Source organism: Corvus moneduloides, chromosome Z (genome assembly GCF_009650955.1).
Source record: "Corvus moneduloides isolate bCorMon1 chromosome Z, bCorMon1.pri, whole genome shotgun sequence".
Classification (NCBI taxonomy): Eukaryota; Metazoa; Chordata; class Aves; order Passeriformes; family Corvidae; genus Corvus; species Corvus moneduloides.
This window is the reverse complement of record NC_045511.1, coordinates 65,746,170-65,769,244: the sequence shown is the minus strand read 5'-3', so window position 1 is coordinate 65,769,244 and position 23,075 is coordinate 65,746,170. Positions and strand designations below refer to the sequence as shown.

General features: G+C 39.6%; 1 protein-coding gene across 4 annotated transcripts in view; it reads left to right on the top strand.

The window, feature by feature from the left end:
• Window positions 1–23,075, top strand: part of DOCK8 (dedicator of cytokinesis 8) — a 91,651-nt gene that overhangs the window by 55,560 nt on the left and 13,016 nt on the right. For all 4 annotated transcript variants that reach the window (XM_032096208.1, XM_032096209.1, XM_032096212.1 and 1 more), the window contains 17 exons: window positions 953–1,048; window positions 1,998–2,093; window positions 2,888–3,037; window positions 5,447–5,560; window positions 6,492–6,647; window positions 9,347–9,486; window positions 10,070–10,239; window positions 11,537–11,682; window positions 12,385–12,567; window positions 13,188–13,323; window positions 13,917–14,004; window positions 15,710–15,806; window positions 16,504–16,638; window positions 18,600–18,752; window positions 19,811–19,969; window positions 20,737–20,837; window positions 21,273–21,465. In XM_032096208.1, coding sequence (XP_031952099.1) covers window positions 953–1,048; window positions 1,998–2,093; window positions 2,888–3,037; window positions 5,447–5,560; window positions 6,492–6,647; window positions 9,347–9,486; window positions 10,070–10,239; window positions 11,537–11,682; window positions 12,385–12,567; window positions 13,188–13,323; window positions 13,917–14,004; window positions 15,710–15,806; window positions 16,504–16,638; window positions 18,600–18,752; window positions 19,811–19,969; window positions 20,737–20,837; window positions 21,273–21,465 — 2,313 coding nt within the window. The remainder of the gene's footprint in view (window positions 1–952; window positions 1,049–1,997; window positions 2,094–2,887; window positions 3,038–5,446; window positions 5,561–6,491; window positions 6,648–9,346; window positions 9,487–10,069; window positions 10,240–11,536; window positions 11,683–12,384; window positions 12,568–13,187; window positions 13,324–13,916; window positions 14,005–15,709; window positions 15,807–16,503; window positions 16,639–18,599; window positions 18,753–19,810; window positions 19,970–20,736; window positions 20,838–21,272; window positions 21,466–23,075) is intronic.

The window sequence follows — 23,075 nt, the reverse complement described above, 5'->3', positions numbered from 1 at the left end:
CCATTCAACTGGAGCTGGGAAGCTATGCCTCTGGCAAAAGCAGGATTTTTTTCCCCTGTGCAAGGAGCCTGCTGCTACTTGCAGCCCTGGCAGAGCTCTACAGCAGCATGTCTGATGAGCTCTGAACTGTATCCCCCCTTGCTTTTCTTTAAGTGTTACATATGTAAATACTGCTTCTCAAGTAGGTTATTTTCAGATATATTTTTAAGTCTTTTTTTTTCTATTGAATGGCTGTGTGTCTCTCCATTTAAAATGAATAGGTACTTGTGTTCAGCAAATTAAAACAGAACTAGTAAGATACACAGGTTTGTCAATTTATTTAATTTGTTCATATGGGCATATGTATCCATCCATAGCAATTTTTAATAATGTAGATTTGAATTTAATAGCTTTATGACTTTTAATCTAATATACTGTGTCCTAGGGGGGGAAAAAAAACCAAACCAGAGCTCAAGGCATTTTTCCAAATTAATACAAAATTAAAATGTTTGTTATTACAGCTTCATCACACTGATAAATGTAGGAATTTACAATTGGTTACTGCTGTTTCGCCATCTTGTAAATTGGCATTACTTTTAATGGAAGGACGACTTCAAGGGGCTAATTATTTTCGATGTAGAGCCGGGGGATAAATTTACACCTTTTAAAGGGAATCGTAATCGTATCCTCCGAAGTAGAGCTGTAGTTCTGCAATTGGGCACGCGATGGCAGTGCTGGCATTTGCACCTCCTCCTCCTCCTCGTCCTCCTCCTCGTCCTCCTCCTCCTGGCCTTCGGCCTCGACTGGGCAGGGGGATGGGAAGAAGGAAAGAGAAGAAGTGTTTAGATGAACGTCTGTGCATACCTTAAAAAAATAAATAAACTTGCCCACTGTAGGTGATTTCTTCTGGGTTAATTAGATGAAGTTACTTATTAATTTACTATTATGTATTTCTTCCATCTGTGGCCCTCAGCCTATGGATCACAGCTCCAGTCGGATGTCTTACTGTGTTGAAGGAACAAGTGACATGTCAGGCCTTTGTGCAAGCACAAGACCATCCAATAAAAAGGTAGGCTACGGCTGTGCATGAGGGAACTCCTTACAGAATCCAGGGGGTCCTGGGGTAGTGCTGGCAATTAGCACTTCTAAATGCGGTGAGGGAAGCAACAGAACAAGACATCAACCACTTTTATCAGACAAGGAATTTGTGATGAAATATTGACTCAGTGGGTAAACATTACTCAAACATTTCTGCTTTGGCTCCAGAGTCTTTAGATTCTTTTTCCAGGACAGATTTAGACAAGTAGCAGCCTGTCTGGATCCTCCCTTTGTTCTCTTTATCAAGGTCTTAGAGCCTCAGTCGTTTTCCACTGCTATTTACCTTTGGATACATGTTTTTACATGTTACAGTAAACTCCATTCAGAAATATTTGCCTCCTCTTTCTTCTGTAAAGAATTTTTTTCTTTGTCCCTTTTTGTAGCTTTTAGAACCAAATAGTCCAGATTGAATTTCCTAAAAGTTTAGATAATTGGGATTGTGTGTCTTGTGTTCAGATCTCACTGTAAAAAGTATTGTCTCCAACTACAAATGCCTGTACAAGGTCTGCTATGGTTACTGCTCTGTCTTTCTCTCCCACCACAGAATCAATCCTTACTTCTGCCTTCTCTCAGAAAAACATGGATGTGCTAAACAAAAACACTCAGCAGGTAGTGGGAAACATAGCTGCTCCCTATCATACATGCAGACAGTGACCTGAGAATAGTCCAAAGGCATTTCCCTCTTCAGTTATCTGTGGTTCTGGATCCACAGAAAAATGGGTATCCATGTCTGTTTGCCTGCGGCATTCTTTAAATGTCATTTTGGTCAAATCTGCCTTCTGATCCTACAAAGATGCCCACACATCCCCATCCAGCTGCTCACCCTCCAGTATGGAGAAGTTTCCCACAGGGAAGATGTTGAAAATGAAGGATGAGTTGATTGAAAAGCCATTTTTCAACAGTCTGTGTTTATTATCTAGCATTTCCATGAGGAACTGGCATTGCAGATGGTGGTCAGCACGGGCATGGTGAGAGAATCAGTCTTCAAGTATGCCTGGTTCTTCTTTGAGCTCCTGGTAAGACTTGACAGTGGTATTTTACAGTTAGTTGATGGTGGCATCTAGTAGGTACTCCAGGCACAGATTCAGTTGGGTGGTAATCTCTTCGGTTATTCCTCTCCTCTGTGTAAAGAAGAGGTCTCAAATAATGAAAGCAGAACTAAAGAATTCTTCATATTACCCCCCTTCCTCACTATGGCACTAATGGCAAAGGTCTGCATGAGCTACATGAGCAGTAGTCCACAGCTTACAAAAGAGTGAGAGACACTCATCAACCAAGCCCTTCCTTTTCGGTGAATAGGTGTTCCTGTCTTTTCCGTTTTGTTAACAACATGGGCACAGTGACAAAGCTCCCCAAACTCACAGTTCTACAGAGCCCTGCGGTGATGTATGTCAGTGGAAAAAATATACTGATTCCCACTGTCAGCATACAAGTAATGCAAGATCAGGTCAAGAAATAGGAATTCCACAAGTATCACTCCATGTCTGTCATCATGAAGGGCGAAAGTTGCAAGCAGCAGCATTTCAGAACTGCAGATGCAAGGGGTTGAGGGAGGTTGATTCTGATTTCAGGTACTGAGAGTAGCCAACTGCCTGAATATGAACAGGAATTAATGTCTGTCTGCATTTGAATCTTAGACCCTCTGTTGTCATTGCCACTACAGGTAGGATTTATCATAGCAGCTCTGAGAAAAGGAGTGATTAAATTCAGGGAAAAAGAAATAGGAAATCTTACTCTCATAAACAAACTTAAAGCAGTATTTTACCTCCAGTTTGGGCATTTTTTTAGTATTCTTTTTTCTGCTTTGTAGATAAAGAGTATGGCTCAGTATGTTCACAACACAGAGAAGGAAGATAACCCACGAAGAAGCCGGTTCTCCGATCGTTTCAAAGATGATATTACCACTATAGTCAGTGTGATTACTTCAGAGATTGCTGCACTTGTAGTCAAACCACCGAAGGTCAGTGTACGACATAAGCACCATGGAGCCTTGCTACTTGCCTTGTGTTACACTGAGCTACATTTAATCTCATTTCTGTATCAGCAGTGTTGCTAGAATTAGGTCAATATTCTCACATGGACCTTAACTGAGAGTTGTGGCAGTGTAAAGGGCAGCCTTGCACTCCCTTGGCAGATGGTTTGGTTTTGTTCAGCTCAGTTCCTCAGCCTGCTTCTGCAGTGCGCAAGAAGAGAGTTCCCTTTTCTATCTACAGGAAAGGCTGAATATCCACTTTCAGTTGCAGTGATGCTTTATGCCAGGTTAGCCAGCACATCAGACTGCAGCCCCAGGGGGACTTACTCCTTTTATCCCCCTTTGCAGTTACCCTCAATCCTACTGCATTGTGTTTAATTCCTCATTTGACTTCTCTGTAGCAGTGGGATATGCCATAAGAAGGCAGTGCTCCTTGTGGGTATTGCAAAAGCCAGCCACAAGTGATCTAACCCTTGATCTCTTTAAAGAGGCACTGGCCACTTGAAAATTGAAGACAAGAATTAAGCCACAAGTCCCATGAAAGTCTTTCTACTTTTAACAAATTGCACTGACACAACAGATTATAAAGTTGAAAGGATCACAGATTGTAATTTATATTTTAACATTGCTACTGTCAGCTTATATCACTGATACCACTTTGGACTAGAAAAAGCTAGTGCCACAGATAGGCACTGAGTGACACTTGTTCATTCAGTTGCTGTAACCAACTTGTTTTCATGCCCCAGAGCTGCCAAATGCACTGTGCTAGCCCAGCGAAGTGCTTGGCCGCAGGGCAGGGCAGAACAGCCTGGAGAGCTGGCCTGCTAGGTCACTTTTCAACAAGCTCAGTTTCCTGATCCACTTCTCCACATGCTGTTGAGGAGCAGAAACTGGGAAAGGGCAAGACCAGAAAAACTGGGGCAGAGACTGGCAGAAGGAATTGTCGCTGTCCACCAAAAGGTTGTTCTTTAAGCTTTACCTTGAAGCTCAATCCATTGCTGTGCTTCTGTGATAGCCACATGCAGAGAAATTATTTCCACAGAAATGTTTACTTAGGGCATTAGTGACTTCTTTTTTTTAAATCAATTGTGAAATAAAAATTTGTTACATTGAAAATGCTTTAACAGAACTGTAGGCTTTGCAAAGAGATTAGTATTTATGGCTTCCTCACAAGAAATACACAGGTTTTTGTGGGTTGTTAATTCAGTTCAGTTCTGATAGAATGAGCATATAGAACCTGATTGTGTGTGAAAATTCCACTGTTGTGTTTTTGGAATTAGGGCCATTGGTTAGGTGTACAGAGTAGTAGGCAATGTGTGTCTGATTTGTAGTAGGCAATGTGTGTCTGATTTTTAAATCCAAGCAGTGATAATCGATGTTTCAATACATGGTTGAGCATGTCAGATTGCCCTGGATTTTTACAGTGATATGTCTGGCGTAGGCTTGCCTGCCCTATAAGGTAGTGGAAAACTAGTTTTTTCTTCACCGTAGAAAAATGTTTTCCTGTGCAAATCCCAGATTGTAGGGAATATATATATATATACACTCCTGAACAGCAACAAAAAGCTTGAAAAATGAAAAAGTGAATTGTAGCCACCCTGAGGTGCTGCACACCTGTTTGCACTAGTCAGTGGTGCCAGTACAGGCAATATTTTTCTCAGTCATCTCTTCTGTCAGTTTTGAGCATTAAATGTGTGCAGAGCCCTCAGGCATCTCCACTAATTCCTCTTGGTGAACGACACAGGCTGTTGAGATTTTATGATTTAAATTGGTATGTTTGAAGTAGCCTCGTTTTAGAGGGTACACGAAGTTCTTTGTGGTTATTACTTGAGGCTGTGTATGTCTGGTAATCAGGCCAATTCCAAGCATACAAGAGCTTAGGTGCTGAATGGTGAACCTCACGGATTTATCTTACCAGTATTTTGTTACTGTCAGTTTTACACTTAAAATTTCTAAACAAAATACTGGGCATTCCATCAGCAAAGTCAGTACAGGTTTTTATTAATATTTTATATGTCTTAAGTACCTAACCCAGCATTCTCTGATGTTCAGTAGAAAAAAAGTTGTGTGCAGGGCTGCAGCCAATAGGGAATTCAGAACAGGTCTCAAATTCCATTTCATTGTTGTCAGCCCAAAGCTGTGCACAAATGAACTGTTCATTCATCCTGTGACATTTCCCTGTGAAAGCTGTGAAACAGGTGAAATAATTTACAGAAGCAATTCTGTGCAATTTTAACAAGATCATGTGAACTGGAGAACTGAAACAATCTTGTCCTGTAATTTTCCCTGAGATGGTTCTGGGACCTGACCCCTACACTATTTTTTCATTATTCTAAAAGTTTTTCCACCTTTATCTAAGTTTTATACATTATAACTGGTGTTTTTTCTTTTTTTAAGGAAAGTGAACAAGCAGAAAAAATTAATATCAGCCTGGCATTTTTCTTGTATGATCTTCTTTCTTTAATGGATCGAGGATTTGTGTTTAATCTCATCAAACATTACTGTAATCAGGTAGGCACCATGCATGGTTTGGATTGCATTTGGCTTACATGTTTTTTTCTGTTTGGTTACTTTATCCATCAAGATCCTTTGAGTTGTGTTAAAGGTCCAGGTAAATTTCCTATTTCCTATTGCATATGCAATGATATTAAAACCTCTTTTGATTTGTGATCTGCAGGAAAAAAATTGAGCTGAGGTGAAGACTCTTTTAGAAATGTCGTAGCTTGCACTGCTGCAAAACATCCATGGAACCACTTTTCTTCCCTTACTTTTTACATCCCTCAGCAGTAGGGTCTGCAGATCATGAGGATCAACTTTCTGACTCCTCCAGTGCTGTGAGGACAGTATTTAGGTTTTGGGGAGTCACTCAAAATGATACATCTGTATTCTTGCTTTACAAGTCTCTCAAAACTAAAAATAAATGGTGATACAGGATGTTGTTATGAAATTATTAGTTGTATTTGATGGGGAGCATTTTCCTTCTGTTTTGTGACCTGAATGCATGCAGTTCCCTTAGGTATCGTCACTAATTCTTCACTGATGTCATTGTTGATAAGAAGGGAAATGAGAAGACCACTGATGTCCTGTGTTGCTTAGCAGGACATTTTATGACTTTGCCACAGATTCAGAAAAGTTCAGTTTGTTTTTCATTTTTGTCTTACGCAAAAGACAAAAATATAGTATCTTTCTCTTTTGGGAGAAGAGAAGAAAGCAACAATTTGTTAATCTCTTGTGATAAGTCAGCTGGGGAGCAGGGAGAGAGACACCATCACTGTCAAACAAAGCGCAGCTAATGTATGGAAACTAGTCAGGTGCAGTGAGCATTTTAATGCATGCACGGCCTAAGTGTCTATTTCCTTTTCAGGGAGCAGGATATTTCACTGCATGGTAATTCAAATAGTACCAGCCCATCACTTGACACCTTTTTGTTTGTTTTTCCTAGCTTTCAAACAAGCTGAATTCACTCTCCACCCTGATTTCCATGAGACTTGAGTTCCTGAGAATTCTCTGCAGCCATGAGCATTACCTCAATCTGAACCTCTTCTTCATGACATCCACATCTGCTCCAGCATCTCCCTCCCTCTCCTTATCCTCCCAGGTAGTCATCCATTAGATGGTATTGCATGAATGTCACATGAGGGACATGTAGAAAAATACTTAACATTGCTCTGTATTTGGATGCTGAAGTTAGAATTAGCCACTGTTGGATCAGGGAGAAAATTTCCCACTGGAAAAAAAGCAACAGAAGAAGAAAGACTACCGGAGTACTATTGCAAAACTGCACCTACAGAACTTAAAGCTGAACGTGACACAGACACGCGTTTCCTTGAAAACATGCACACAGAAAAGGACTGTTGAGGTAGACATACAAGGTCTAAAAGGAACACAGGTCTGAAGGCCAGTTTACAGGCACACCCTTATCCCATCCACACAACCACAAGTATATATTTCAGCGTCTGTTTTGGAGAATTATGGCATGCAGAAGTACACAGCAAACTTCCTGTATGTTTGCCTTCTAATGGAACTTCTTACTCTCCAGGTGGAAGTAGATGGTACCACTATCTAAATTAGTGACTAATACACTGCAATTTTCAATATCCTGGAGTAATGAATTTCTGTTGAGCCTTCGTGTTGCTTAAAATAGGATTATCAGGCTTTCTTTTTCTAATAGCAGTGTTCTTTGTTCTAGGTTTCTCCCCACTGCAGTAGGTCATGTTGTGTCTTTGTCCATGATTTCTCTGTGGTTTTTTGGACAATGTTCTCCTTTTTATTTGAACTTTATGATTTTCTGTGTGGAAACACTCAGGTATCCTGAGTAGACCGTGCAGCCTTCATCATATCTCATTTCTCCAGAAACTTGGTCTGATACTGACACAGCTCTAGATTTCCTTAATGTCAGGACATCCCATAATCTTCCTGACCATAGAATTCACAAACACATCCAAGAAAGAAATTGCTGATTGGCACACCACACAGAGTTTTGCCAGTCTTGCGCTCTTCTCATCTACATTCTGTGGAGACGGTTTCTTGGTTTTTTACAGTGGGGCAAACCCTCTGTCGAAGACTGCTCGCCTGTCTGTTTTCCATCTCAGTGGTCTTGCAGAGGTCAGGACTGGGTTGAAGCATTTCAGTGGAATGCTCCATAATTGCCACAATGCTTGGAGGCAGGGGAATGGAATTGAAACTAAAAATGGTGGGAGGTACAAAAACACTCTGAGTAATGGAGCAGTTCAAATTCATGGCTTCTTTTTTGAGTGTCATTGCCAAAGAATTGGTTGGATGCTAAGATGTGCTACATCTCATACCTTAATAAGGGTTGTCACAGGTCAGTGACAGTAAATAATATTAATTGAAGTTTTTCCTGGTCCTAAAAGCAAGGCAGCAAAGTCTTACAGTCAGATGTCACAATACATTTGGTTAATACTAATCCTGGATGCCAAAGAGCTGGAAATGTGAGTCTTCTGCTTATGAGGATAAAAAATATCAACATAGCTCTTGTAACTAGTTCTAGCAAGTCAGAGCTTGGCAGATACTAGTTTAATCAATCTTTCCTTCAAGCAGCGTCATCAACTCTCTTCTCCTTTAGGAGTAACCTGTGAAGTGCAACCTGCGCAAATCAATAAGGCTTTTGTGGCCCTTGCATGATTTAATGCACCGGCTGACTACCCTTGCAGTAATTTTGATCTGTCTGCAGGAGTGCGGCCCAGCTTGAGTTAGACTTTCAGTAGAAATATGGCCTTGTGAATAAATCTTTTGAAATTCTTTGAGAGAAGCTAAATTCACTTAACTGGGTGCTCTACACTTCAACATTATTTCACACAAACATTGTACAGCCAATGCCTGTCTGTTTGAGGTTGAATGGGAGTGGGCCTGAGTACAACTGTCCAAAATACGGGGCTGCTAAGAGACCGGGGTTCATTTGACCCAGTATGCTAGAAGACAGCTGCCACTGTGTGGTATACTGATACTGCACGTATTTGGGCTCAGGGACTATTCCCAGGTGACTGACAGAAATAATGGGAAGGAATACTGAAGAATATAAATTAAAAGCAAAATTTGGACTCATAAAACCCAGTAGCTGCAGTGGGGAGTAGCATCTAAGACTTATGCTCACCTGATCATGGGACAAAAACATTCCAGGAGACCTATGATTGGAGAGGCTAAGAAGTTCACAACACATATATAGCAGCAACTTTCCATTCCTGGGCTGACTGTGTATCAGTCACAGCCATAAGTTAGAGCAGATTGAAGGCTTGTCTAAATTATGCCAGCTACCAGCAAGCTCAGCCAAGGATTTCCTGGGCAAAAGGAAACACTGTCCACATGTCTTTCCTGACTGACCTTCCATACTAGACATCATGGGTGCTGAAGAACAGTGAACAGCTTCTGACACCAAAGTCCCTCTTAATGTAGAAGCAGTTTCTTGCTCTGTGATAGCTAATGGCTACTCTGCAACGATGAGAACAAGAATGGTAAACATGGAGAAAATTCTGGCTTTGCATCCTGTCCAAACTAATGAATACAGGGTAGGAATTTTACATCTCAAAAGGTGTAAAATGAGTTGCTCACACAGAATGGAAAGCATGACATTGCATCCTAGCAAGCAACTCATTTGAAATCAGATGCTTTTAATTTCACCAACAGATGTCTTTCTCCAAAATGTCCAACCTTCTTTCAAAGTCTGTGGTTTTCCTCTGGTAGAGACTTTTTGTTAGCTACCTTGACTGTGACTGTGATCTCTTTAAGAAACGTTGGTCTTGGAGATCATTCTTTAACACTTCTAATATATTCCCCCAGAACTCCAGCTCCTGCTCTAGTTTCCAGGACCAGAAAATTACTGGTATGTTTGATCTCTCAGCTGAATACCGTCAGCAGCACTTCCTGACTGGCTTACTTTTCACTGAGTTGGCAGCAGCACTGGACGCAGACAGCGAGGGGTGCGTATCCCAGTTTGAAGATTTTAGAATGGGATCAGGTCACACTGTTACTCTTGGCAAGGTCATAGTTTGACTCCAGGACGGTCCTGGTTCTCCCACTCTTTTCAGTTAGTTGCTCTGTAACGTAGCAATGACTCAGTTATGGTTTTATCTGCAGTATGTTCCTCCTAGTGAAAAAAAATACATGATTTGTGGTGGTAGTGTTGGCTAAATACACAAATTGAGAACACAAAATTTCAGTTGCTCTTCCCTCTAAAACACCTCTGTCTTTGTCTGAACTTAAGCATTTAGCTAAACTTTGGCCAGAGTTTGATGCTTTTCCTTAAGCATCTCTCTTTACCACAATGAATTTTTATGGGACATTTGAAAGACTTGGGTGCTCTTTGATTGTGGTGAAGTGTCTTGGAGATTTAAGATACCTATCATTTGCAAGGAACAAATCTCTGCTTAAAGAGATTATTGAGTGAATATTGGTGTATTAATTCGTTTCTTTCACCTCCTCTCTGTTTATTAAATCTTTAACTTATAACTGATTAGTGCATGATCCATGAAGAGAACTTATGGATGGTTTCTGTGCTAACAGGATTAGCAAGGTGCAAAGAAAAGCTGTCAGTGCTATCCTTAGCCTGCTGAGTTCCCATGACCTAGACCCACGTTGCTCCAAAAAAGAGGTGAAGATTAAAATTGCAGCTCTTTACCTCCCTTTGGTTGGTATAATTTTGGATTCATTACCGCAACTCCATGATTTTACAAGTAAGACCTTTTTGCCTTTCAGTTTCTCAGCTTCTAAGAGGGACTTGTCTAAATAATTTATCAAACATAAGAGATTAGTCTAGTAAGGTTGAATATTTCTTTACTTAGAAGTAAACTGGATTTTTACAGACAGAAAAAAACTTCAGTGCCCTCACTTCATGAGGAAGTGATAGACGAGAGATATCTCTAAGTACTCCTATGTATCTCTTAGTATAAATTTTATGACCTTCCAGATAAAGCCTGCAGGGTCTGCAAGAAATATTTAGCTCTAGATATACTTAACAGACAGCAGTGAAGATACTGATAATGATACTGACATCATGTTACACCAAAATTATAGAAATAGGATTGTATTCTCTTTTTCTGTTGCTTTTTACTGCTACTAACATGACACCAAAATTGATTAGTTAAAGGTATAAACATTGAAGAGTATATTTTTGTCACTGGTTCTGAAAATATTTTGCATTTGTCATAACGAAAACCTTACTAATATGAAAGTGTTGTTTAGCACTTCCAATTGGGTAAGGTGAAAGCATTTACTATACATTGGCTAATCAGATCTCACACCATTCTTTTAATCTAAGTATTATCTTTATACTGTAGATGAAAGAGATATTATGAAGAAGCCCAGGTGTACCAATATGTCTGGGTTTTAGAGTGTCTTTCCTTTGAGAATCTGTCACAAGAGGCTGTGATCACATTCTGAACACATAGTGTCCAGCTGGTGGCTCAGCTTCTCTGAAAAACAGAACTTGAAAAACACAAAATGGATGCTCAGAATCGGACAAGATTTTTACAAAGCTTAGATATAAGTAACTTTATTTGCTGAAAGTGATGTCAAGAACCAGCAGGGAATAGAAGCAGTTAGATGCCTGAAATAAAACTTGCGTTTAAGTCAGCAGGCGATATTGGATCTGTCGACTGTTAGCAGACTTACATACTTTGCTGAATACCACCAAGTCCATGTCTAGTTTCTGTGCTTCTCCTCTTGACTGAAATGAACTGGAACTGGATGGTTCCAAGTCTTACAAAGCACTGGCTTGGCTTTGAATGTCAGAGATAACCTCATGTTTGCTTATGTATTTTTAATTTTTTAATAATTTGGCAGTCTTTGCAGATGGCTGCAATTTCTCTTGCTGATGCTGTGCTTCTTTCACTGCTTGGTACATCAGCCAGACAGTCTCAGGGATGGAGGTGCCAATTGTTTTGCTAGGTTACAGACCAATGGAAAACTGTGACATGTGAGCAGCAGCAGCTGGATTGCTCCTGATGTTCCAATGGGATATTTCAAATTTAGTTTCAGATATTCGCAGTGGAAAGGGACGGACAGGAAACCCAGAAGAAGAACAAGAGTCTGCAGGTGCAATCAACCAAAACGTGGCCCTTGCCATTGCAGGGAATCAAGTCAACATCAGGAACTCTGGAATATCTCTGGCATCCCTGGTGTGTACACTGCTCTGCCAATCTCCTTTCTTATATCTGTTTTCATCTTCCTTTGTTTTCTCCTTTTATCCTTTCTTGCCACTAATAGCTACGGTCATGAGAAACTGCATTTTTGTTTCCTCCAACCCCAAAGAATTCCTCATATTCCTCCTGTCATCTTCTCCTGTTCTCTTCTAGTCATTTAATTACTGCTTTACCATACATTGTTCACTTTTTTCCTCCCGCATGCCTATTTCCATTTCCACACCAAACCTAAACTCATTTTCAGATCAGCAAATGCCACTGTGGCAGCCCCACAGTTCCAGTCTTACCTGAATCTTTGGATTCAGGTGCTTCTTTTTCTCGATGTATCTCCTTCCTCATGTGCTTTTTTTATCTACTGTGCAATTCGGCTGACGCAACTGTATGGCAGGAGGGAAGCAAACAGCTACAGAATCTTTTTCTACACTATTATAAGGAAATTAATATACAAGCATGTAGCAAATTGGTGCTTCTCTCTGTGTTTCACTTGCATTTAACTGGTCCTTTCACTATTTACACATACATTCAAAATTACAGTAACTATCACCTGGAAGAGGTCAAACTTACTGAAGTTCCATCCTGAGATTCGATTTCACTGAAATTTAAATAACATTACTTCATCCAAATGGCCTTCCTCCCCTTTTTCTTCTTTCAATTGACATTTACTTTGTCTGCTCCTAGCCCTATAGACAGAGTGCCACATTAGGTCCTGATACTACTCGCAACCTTTTGATCTGTTTCCTCTGGATCATGAAAAACGCTGATCAAAACATAATACAGAAATGGATTGCAGACCTTCCATCCGTGCAGCTGAACAGGATTTTAGACCTCCTCTTCATTTGTGTTTCATGCTTTGAGTATAAGGTAAGTGAAACAACACGTGGTTTTGTTGTCCTGGTTTGGTTCAATTTTTTTCCTTAAATTCCATCTGTCCAGAGGAAATTCGTTATTGACAGTGGTTAAATTAGCGCTTTTCTAATCTAGACAAATTAGTTCAGATAAAATAACTGACAGTAGCCATCAAGCAAAATGCAGCTGAAACCTATGAGGAAGTCCTATGAAGGTGTCCTAAATCGTTTAATTATTTTCTTTTACCTGGGTATTTGAGGCTATTTCTGGTGCGAATTATACTGACCGCTCCTACAGGTACTGGACAGGACACTAAGGATGACTCTTTAGTTAAGAGCAGGGACTTAATGTCAGGACTCTTCTCTCTGAGAGGATCTGTCTGAAACAACCATCTCTCTGAACGTTAATTTCTCTCTCTGTAGTACTGAACTGCATCTTTGCTTCTGTTAGCAGGACATATTGTGCCTCTTTCCTCATTTGCAACATTTATTAGACTTTATGCATTAGTCAATCATATTCATTGCTCTTTGCCCTTTCTACAGGTCTCTCCTGTTGTGTCTCATTCCAGAGATGTAATTTGGTCTCATGATCAGAAATGGAAGCATTGGTGTTGATTGCTTTAACTTTGCTTTCAGGGCAAGCAAAGCTCAGATAAAGTTAGCACCCAAGCGCTCCAGAAGTCACGAGATGTAAAAGCCCGATTAGAAGAGGCTTTACTGAGAGGAGAAGGAGCCAGAGGAGAAATGATGAAGCGCTGCAGAATACCAGCTGGTACTTCATACCCCTCTACCCCCATTGCCTTTTGAGAGGAACTCAAGTGGCTGTAGACATAAAGAGTTTGTTGAGTTTTTGCACACTACCCATTTTCACCTTTGTCAATTTCACACCCTTTTCACCCACAGTCCATCTCCTTGCAGACCATTCTTGGTTTTGCATGGATGAAAATATCATTAGCTTTCAACTATCCAAGGTGTAGCTAGGACTGAGCTCTTTTCATGTGAAGAATATGAAGTCAAGAAAGAAGTTTCAAGATGTTCTAAAAATTAATATTAATGTCTTACAAAGAGCCAAGAAATGGTGTCAAAACTATCAGTAAAAGCAAATTGTTCATAGCAGAAAAGTTTGCTTCATTTAATAAATGGAAAATCTGTGGGTTGGTTTTTGTAGGCATTAAGCAAGTTAATGCTCTAAAAATCCTAAACTAAAAAAGTGATGGGTCTTTTTACTAGAGCCCTGAACCTGTAAGTTGAATGGCTTTAGTTGTGACAGACTGTTACAGAAATCTATCTCCGTCTTTTGGTGAGCTAGCAGACTTCAGATGTCCCCTTTTGTTTTAATATCACTGACATACGTTACACTCTAAGGGAATGACAGATCAGCAGGGCTAAATGAAAATCTGCGCTGGAGAAAGGAGCAGACTCAGTGGCGGCAGGCAAATGAAAGACCAGATAAGTAAGTAATTTAATTAATGCATACTGCTTTTATTAGAACCAAGCTGCTTGGGGTTTTTATGTTTTGTTCTTTCTCCTCGGATGTTTTATTACAAAATCAACAGTTGCAATCCTTTCCCTCTTTTGTCAAAGAAAAAGAAAATGTTTATGTAGCAGAAATATCCAGCTGTTGCTGTGACACAACAAAGAGGTCACAAATACTTGAAGGAGAATTTTAAATAGCTATCTGCAGGTTTTTTCTTATTATTAACAGTGTGGCAAACACTAGTTAGTGATAGAGCCATATCAAATACTCCATGGAGGCTTGCTACAATGTTTAATTTGGTGTTGCTCTTGGCTCCTCAGTATATACAGTACTGTGGTATATGTTTTGCCACATTAAATCAGCTAAGCTGTGTTTGACATGCTGTGTTAATATCGAGAAGCACTGTTAGCAGGAGTCAGGGAAGATAGTGCTTTGGGATTGTAGCAGCAGTTATAAGATATGTGTCATGTCAGAGAATATCCAGTCAGCATGGGTAATGTACAGAGCTCAGTGGTTGCTGGAAATAGTTCAAACACCTATAAAGTTCACTAAATTTGTTCAGTTCTTACTCATATTGGGACTTCTGCCCTTATTATACCACTAAACTTTTGGCAGTCCCTTCTGGTTTTTGTAGCTTTGAGTCATTGTAGTTAATAACCATATGACTTCCCTGATTTCCTTTCTTGGCCCTCCTCAGAATTATCTGTTTGTGCACTAAAGGATGGCTCTTTGCTCTTCTGGTTTTATTTTTGAGTAAATGAATATAGCAGAGCAGCTATACATCTTAAAGCCACTCAGAAGTGTGATTGTAAGGGTGTTGCTCCAGCCACAGAAATGCACCTGAGGAACTTTGGCTGATGTCACAGGATCTTTAGTCTCAAGCTCAAGAGAGCAGCCTCTTGCCAGGCAACAGCACTTTTTTGAGCAGCGTAGGAAAAAGAAAAAAGCCTCTTCTTTGTGTTTCTGGCACAGAAGAGATGTGTGAAAATGCAGTTTTGTTAGTAGCTGCTCCTGTGCTTATTCAGCTGCAGAGGAACTGTGTTCCAGACCTTGTCCTTAAGTCTCAGCTAAGAAAGTATCATGTGTTGCCCTACCACTATCTCCTGTCTGTTTTAAATATTTCAGTTCTCTCTTAAATGGCCTGGGACACTGCTGCATGGACTTGCTGTCTTTGGTTGTCAACAGTCTCAGGAATCAACATTTTAAATTGCCTACATTAAACAATGCTTCTATGGCACTGAAGAAATTTCCACTTTGGCCTAGTCTACCGTTTTTACTTTTTTTTTATGGATTTGTCAGATCAGTTATCCATTATTCCATTTTGGAGTTTTGTGTCCTGCTACAGGCAATGCATTCAGAAATCACAGCATAGTTTACTGAACAACTGAACATGGTATTAAGTAGCCATTATGCAGATGACTACTAAGGAGGAAAAGCATCTATCTGAACTGTCTGGAGGCCTAGTTTTCAAAAGTCCCCTTTGTGACTGCTCTTCTACAATAGCAGCTTTGCTAATTTCACTCCATAGTTTTTAAGAAACACTTTGGAACACTACTGTCATTGTTTGCTCTTACAGGATCATTCAGAATGGTATAATATGTATTCTGGCTTTGTTTAAACAGCAGGTCATCTAACTCTTGGAGTACTCTCTGCGTGCTTTAATTAGAACTCCTTTTTGCAGGACAAAAGCTGAGCTAGACCAAGAAGCGCTGATCAGCGGAAACCTGGCAACTGAAGCTAACCTGATCATTCTTGATATGCAAGAGAACATCATTCAGGTGAGAAACAGTAGAGCTGGCTTAGTATCAATCCCTGCTCCCTCAGAAGCCAGTGGAAGCAAGATTAAATTCTCCTATTGTTTCTTAGACAGTGCAAAATATTTTGAGGATCTTCTGTAAACTTGTATAGTCTTGAATAGAAAAAAATTCATAGGTAGGGAGGAGAAAACTTCATGCTTGGAAACCTGTTAGTAGAAAAGCATTTATCTACTAGACATTTGTTGTACCGGACATTATTTTCACGTGACACCACTCATACAATCTCCCCACTGTTTTGGTTGTGGGTTTGATCAGAATGTACCAGTATGTCTGTTTAGCCTAGATGCTCAGGAAATCAAGGGTGCAAGGGAAAGGATGGTGCTTGCCCACCACAGGATCAGTTCCTAATCCAAAGTACATGAAGGATTGGAAAGAACAGAAACGGAGCTTCAAAAATCACTGCAGAAGCTGACTAAGCTTAAAAATGCATTGGAGGTCTTTGGAACTTCAAAAATGTTTGGGGCATTTTCCCCTCTGTCTTCTTGATCACTACAAAAGTGCTTTGAAACATCTCTGAAGCAGATGTTAACAAATGAAAAAAACGCAAATTCTAAACTCCTGGATGTCTCACAGGCTGGAGAGCAGAATTTCAGTTCCTGTGTTCCAGTTCATTGCTGAATTATCTCATACAGTTATTGTTTCTCTCCTTCCTATGCAGGCAAGCTTTGCAGCAGAATGCAGAGATAATCTCTTGGGAGGAGTTTTGAAGGTCCTGGTAAATTCTCTTGGCTATGATCAGAGCACCACTTACCTGACTCACTGCTTTGCTACACTCAGAGCACTCATTGCCAAGGTATGCTCCTAATACACTTTTGTTTTCATGCTTCCAGTCAAGTTAGTAGAGCAGCGTTTCTAGAGCAGAGTTGTGTGAATTCACTTACCACTTTTCTTTGACATTTATTAAATATATCTTGCATATGTAAATACAAATTACTATCTATAGGGTTGTTACAGGATTTCTACAGCTGTTGTAAGGTTATTTCATGGACCACACAAGATGAAATAATTAAATCTGAATAATCTTGTGGGTTTAGCAGTCTATTCTTAAATATATAAGATTTACTAATAAAAAGGTAAGCGATTCCATTCATTTTATTTCAAATATATTCTGATTTTTATTAGGAGTCTTAATGCCAAGAACCACACAGAATTCCATAAACTCCAATTTAAATTGTTTTAACAGCAAGGCTAGTTTCCAATCAGATGGGCAGCAGAGAAATCAAAACTCATGAGAGATTGAGGGCATCATTCTAGGTTTCTACTTCTCAGACAGGTTTCAAAATTCTAAGTAGATTCTAAGACATTGACAGTTTTCTTCTTTGTTCTGCCTGAAAACTAAGCCAAATCGTAATCTCTCTTCCACTTCTCTATCACCAATACAAAAACTCAAGATCAGAAAAAAAAAACCACAAACAAAACAAACAAACCAACCCAGCCCCCCCCAAAAAAACCACCCAACAAACAAACAAAAAAAAAAACCCTAACAAAACAAAAACCCCAGCAAACCTTAAAACATATATGAGGACAGAAATTGACCCAAAGTAATTTTTTTTTCATAATAGAGGTCATAATACGTTGGGTGCTTCATAAGGACTCTAAAATCTTTTTTAAATTCATCCTTCTGCAAAGAAGAGCAGTTCCACTAAAGAAGAACCCATTAAATGTTTATTTTCCCTAAACTATTCTAAAATACAAATAAGAAACAGGATACTCCTGTCCAATTAATGCCTGTCTCCTCTTAAATGCAGATTGGCTGACAAAGCCTAATTACAGGGTAGATACCTGAATAGTTATGAAACTAATAATTATGTTTTCATTTCACTTTATCTTTAAGAGCTAACTTCCAATTACAGTAATGAATTTTGTGAAGCAATTGTTATTCTCATTGAAATAGATCTCGTAGTTAAGGTGACTCGGCTCTGTATTTCATGAAGCAATCATTCCAATTATTTCTATTATACTGTGAGCATATAGATGTTATTTTACAAATAAAAATGATAAAACCCTGTTCCAGCAGGCTTGTAATATAAATTAGACACAAAACAGTGAGATAATGGACTGAAGAAAGGCTGAGAACTGGGAAACGGGTCTGCAAATTGGAAACCGTATCTTGTGTTCACTCACACACCTTTACCAGTCCTGTGTATGTACATATGGTACTGGTGCATCTGTGCTGTCTCTGCTGAGAGTTTCTCTGGACAGACATCCTGCCCCCTGAGTTTATTGCTTGCTGTGTGCATTGTGAAGACACCGTAAAGGAGGGTCTGGCATGAAAGCTGGGCAGTGGAAGTTTTGTGGCACACCATAGGAGGAAGAACATGTTGGAGGCCTGGGGAAGGGTAGGGCGTTGGTGCAAAGAGCTAAAAATTGCTCCATATACTTGAGGAAGTATTTGCATGTTTCATCAATCATTATGTATTTCTGAAAATAGCAAATCTCCACACTTCTAAGAATTTAGCAATATTTGATCTTTTCAAAAGCTCCTGGAGCCATTATACTCTGAGTTTATTCTATCTCTCTCTTTCTTTCAAAACACAAAGGCTATTTTCAAACCCTTCTTTCCTGCAGAAAATCTTAACAATGGAATCTACAGCATCAGAGGAATCAGAAGTCTGAATAAAAAGGAGTATAAAATGTAGTTTTTGAAAACTTCAGACTTCTTCTGAATCAATCCTGTGACTTTTGTGCATTAGGCTAATGATGTTTTAATGGCTAGAAGTGAGAGTAATAAATGTTTTTGTCTCTTTCCCTTAGTTTGGAGATTTGCTGTTTGAAGAGGAGGTTGAACAGTGTGCCGACCTGTGTCAAAGAGTTCTCCATCACTGCAGCAGCAGCATAGATATTACACGGACTCAAGCCTGTGCCACTCTTTATCTCCTCATGAGATACAGCTTCAGCTCTACCAGTGTAAGATTTTGAGAGTAGCAGTATATTTTGTGCCACCTTTCTTGTGATCAGTCGAAACAAAGACTGAAGTTGCGACAGCAAATAGTATGCATCTGCAGATAGTCACCTGGTCTGCTGTTTCACATTGAGCCAAGAGAAGTGCTAGAAGTGTAGGGGGAAAGTAGCTTTAATTATTGTTCACTGCTTTGATTAGGGAAACGTGATTTTTTTCCTGCAACATGTGTAAATGCACCTTCAGATGGAGCAACAGTAGGCCTCTGACAGCAAAGACTGTACAATGCATAAGCAATACTCTTCACATTGTCTTTTTTTTTTCATTCCTGCATCAGAACTACTCAGTTTAGTTCTATTCTAATGCAATTGCAACCTCAGTAGAACTCATGTATACTTGTATTAATGGGAATTCTTCACCAGCTCCTTGGTGTTAGGACTAGACTCTGATTTTTACCGCACACATGGAGCAAAATACATACATTATGCATGTAGATTCATAATGTTCTAGCAGAAAAGGACATGCATTAGCCTTTTGGATAGCATCTGATCTTGCACAAAATTTCTTTCACTAGTTACTGCTTTAAAAGCCTTGGATATGTAAAAAGCATAAGCTTTGCAGAAAGAAAATACACTGCAGACACACCATGAGCTGATGGGTGCAGTGCATCATCAGTTGAAGCTCCCAGAGGTCTTTTGCTTCCCAGATTTGTTTCCAGAATGTTTTTCCAGTCATGCTTCTTCATCTATTCCTCTGTGTGGTGTGATCTACACGGCCACTGGCCTGTGCAAAAGGGGAACGGGGAGCTTCTGGCTTTCCCTGTCTCAAGCATGCGTACATATTTCAAGGAACATTCTAGCCCCAAAGTACACACATGTCAGAACTAGGGATCTTTGGCTTAAGTGGGTAAAACATGATTAGGTTTGATGCACCGGAAGCCACTTATGTGAGCAGTGAGTCTATTGCACTCAATCTGGTCAGGAGAAAATGGGTTTAGTTTATAGAGGATATGTGAACTGCAGTGCAGCCATCATTCTTTCATGTCTTTGGTTTTTTATTCTGGAAGAATTTTTCAAGAGTGAAGATGCAGGTGACCATGTCACTAGCTTCTCTGGTTGGAAAATCACCTGAGTTTAATGAGGAATTCCTCCGACGATCCTTGCGAACCATCCTGGCCTATGCAGAGGAAGATACGGATATGCAGGCCACTCCATTTCCCATTCAGGTTCAATCTTTTATGGCATCTATGGCTTTTATCAAGAGCTTTAACATAGGAATGTGCTTGAAGCAAGTTCTAGACCTTGGTCTTCTAAAGCAATGAAAATAAGGATGCGGACATTATTGCATGAGTTTATGTCTAGCACAACAATAAGTGGGGAAGAACTGGATGACATAATTCCATAAAATAAACTCTTTAAGAATTTCCCCTGAAATCACATTACAGGAGAATCATCTCTTGGTTTTGAGTACACCTTTCTCCTAGATCCCAGCAGGAACTGAGCCCTCTAAGAGTTTCCCAAGATGAAATTTGATTCATGATATTTTCAGACAAGTATCATCAGGGAAACTCCTCTCTCTTTGCCAACTCGTAAGGTGTCAGCAGCAATAATAGAAAATATTTCAGACAATTGTTAAATGCTTTGCTAAAATTCTTAGAGTAACTCAGGTTGTGCTGAAAATTTACAAAAACATTTGGTTTCAGATCAAAGATCAATTAAAGCTGAACTCCATTAGCACATTTGATTTTTTTTCTTTCAGAAATAAATAGATCAAAGGATTTCAGCTCATTTTGATTAATTAAAACGTGTGTGTAATATTTGCTATGTCAGCAGTCTTTGCCACATTGCACAGAGCTGAAAAAAAATCCTGACATTTTCTTTGGGTAAAAGAGGCTTAAAGGGAGTAACATCATCAGGTGCAGATGCTGTTATTTTTCCAAAACGGAAAAAATAAACACCTGACAATTGCACATTGATCTTTGTATTGCTTCAGGTAGAGGAGCTGCTGTGTAATCTGAACAGCATCCTGTCAGATACGGTGAAAATGAGAGAATTTCAGGAAGATCCAGAGATGCTGATGGACCTCATGTACAGGTGAAACCATTTAGAATTGCTACTGAGAAAATTCTGCAGTGAGGTGAGCTGAACTATGCATTTTAGGGACAAGCTGTGACCATCTGTTCTACTTGTGTACATTCCCTCTTTAGCACAGTTGATCTGTCACCAGGGTCCCAGGCTGCAGTAGTGAGCACATTGCAGGGGAGCCTTTGGGAGGTGGATGTAGATTTGGGCAAGGATAAGAGTCAGGAACACTGAAAAGTCTTGGATGCAGTAGTTTTACTTTCCTCATAGCCCCTGTGTCTCCTCCCCACCACTGCCTAACCATTTCTTTTGCTTTGTGTTTAATGAATCATACAGAATAAAGACAGATATGTCTTCTTCCATTCAACCGAGGTGAAGAATTATAAGGGTATTTTTTGTTACTCGAGAAGTGGTCATTCACTCCTGCTTTCTGGCCTGTGTTGTTAGAATTGCAAAAGGATATCAGACATCGCCGGACTTGAGGCTGACTTGGCTGCAGAACATGGCAGAGAAGCATACCAAGAGGAAGAGCTACACAGAAGCAGCCATGTGCCTGGTCCATGCTGCAGCGCTGGTGGCAGAGTACCTGAGCATGCTTGAGGATCGGAACTATCTCCCTGTGGGCAGTGTCAGTTTTCAGGTAAAAGGCATGAGGCAGTTCTGGTGTGTGTGTTTGTTCTTGCGCTAAGCAAAGCAGAGGTGCATGTATGGGGCCGAAGTGACAATGGCAGTCTCTAGCTTCTATTTCCAGCAGTTTGATACTGTAATCTCTTATTTGCTAAGTAGAACCCCTCTGTTATCGCATGCCTTTTCTAGGGCTGTTACTTATCAACTGTGACAGATGCATCTTTCAAACTTCTTTCTCATAATCTAGATAATTGGAGCTGCTCAGTTCTTTCAGGCGTGTTCTCCAGTCCTTTGACTGCCCTCAAGTTACTAACCAAACCTTTTTGATTGAAGAGTAACACAATCACCACAGTCAATCCAGTACATCCAAGTCAAGTAAAAATGTCCTGTAAATTCTTTCAGTGTGGGAGGTAGCTCTCAGATTATCTCTCTGGAGACTTCACTGGTTATTTTGGCGTTGTTGAGCTCTTTACTCAGTAATACACTGATCTTTTCCAGACAGTTTTCTTGGGTTTTGTTTTTCACCTTATGTTTTTACATCACATAGATGAGAGCATAACTCTTTGTGGTTAAAGGTAGACATTTTTAAATGCAGATATATATATACTTCGTTTATCAGATTACACAGTTTTGGATACCCTTACCTGAACTGACTTCATATGCCAATTCAGTGATTTTAGTGCTTCTTTTCTCCACATTATTAAAAATAGAAATGGCCAAACCCTTAATTTATTACCATGTGTTGATAATTCCTCTTTTATCATTATTCCCTGAGACTAGTGGACTGTTGGCTGCAATGATTAAAGTAAATTATGAATAATTTCAACTAATTAGTGGATATATTTTGTAGGATTGCCTTAGATGTTCTATAGACATCGACTGTTTAGACATTATTACCTTCATTAGATTGTAATCCCTGTTTTTCAGAAAGTATCAGGCTTGTATAATCTGGTGTTGATTCCGGCTAAGTAGAATACCTTTAAGGTTTTCTTCAGTAATTTTGTATCAGTATTTCCACCACTTTGTCCTGCTGCAGTCTGATAAACCTAACACTATCTCCTCACCTTGTACACTTGTAAAAAATATATGATCCCCAAAGCATATTTCATCTTCTGGAACTTCCCCAGTTTTCTAAAACATATGGCAGCTCAGTATTCACTGCTTGAATATACTTTTGTTTAGCTTTTTGACCTGTTGACCACATTTTATTTTCAAAGTGAGTTTGAAATACCTAACACAACATTTGGTGCAGTCATCTTCCCTTGATATAACCATACCACTTGGGTTTTCTTCTGTTCAAAATAGTGAACGTGAACACGATTGAACCACTTGGCATTTTGCATTGAATTTAGTTTGTTGGGCATTAGTATTTGCAATTCCACCTTAACAATTAAGTGATGGACAAGTGTTTATTCTTGATTTTCTTCCATATCAAGACAGCTGTATATACTCTTTTTAATGGCTAAACTTCTGGTCATGGATTTATACTTCTGCCATTTTGCATCCCTTATCAGTTTTTTATACCATCAAACTTCTTGCTTCCATGCATTACTTCTATTTACTTCTTTTGTATGTTAGATTCTATCATTATTTAGATATAAGTGAAATCTGCATTCCCTTCCC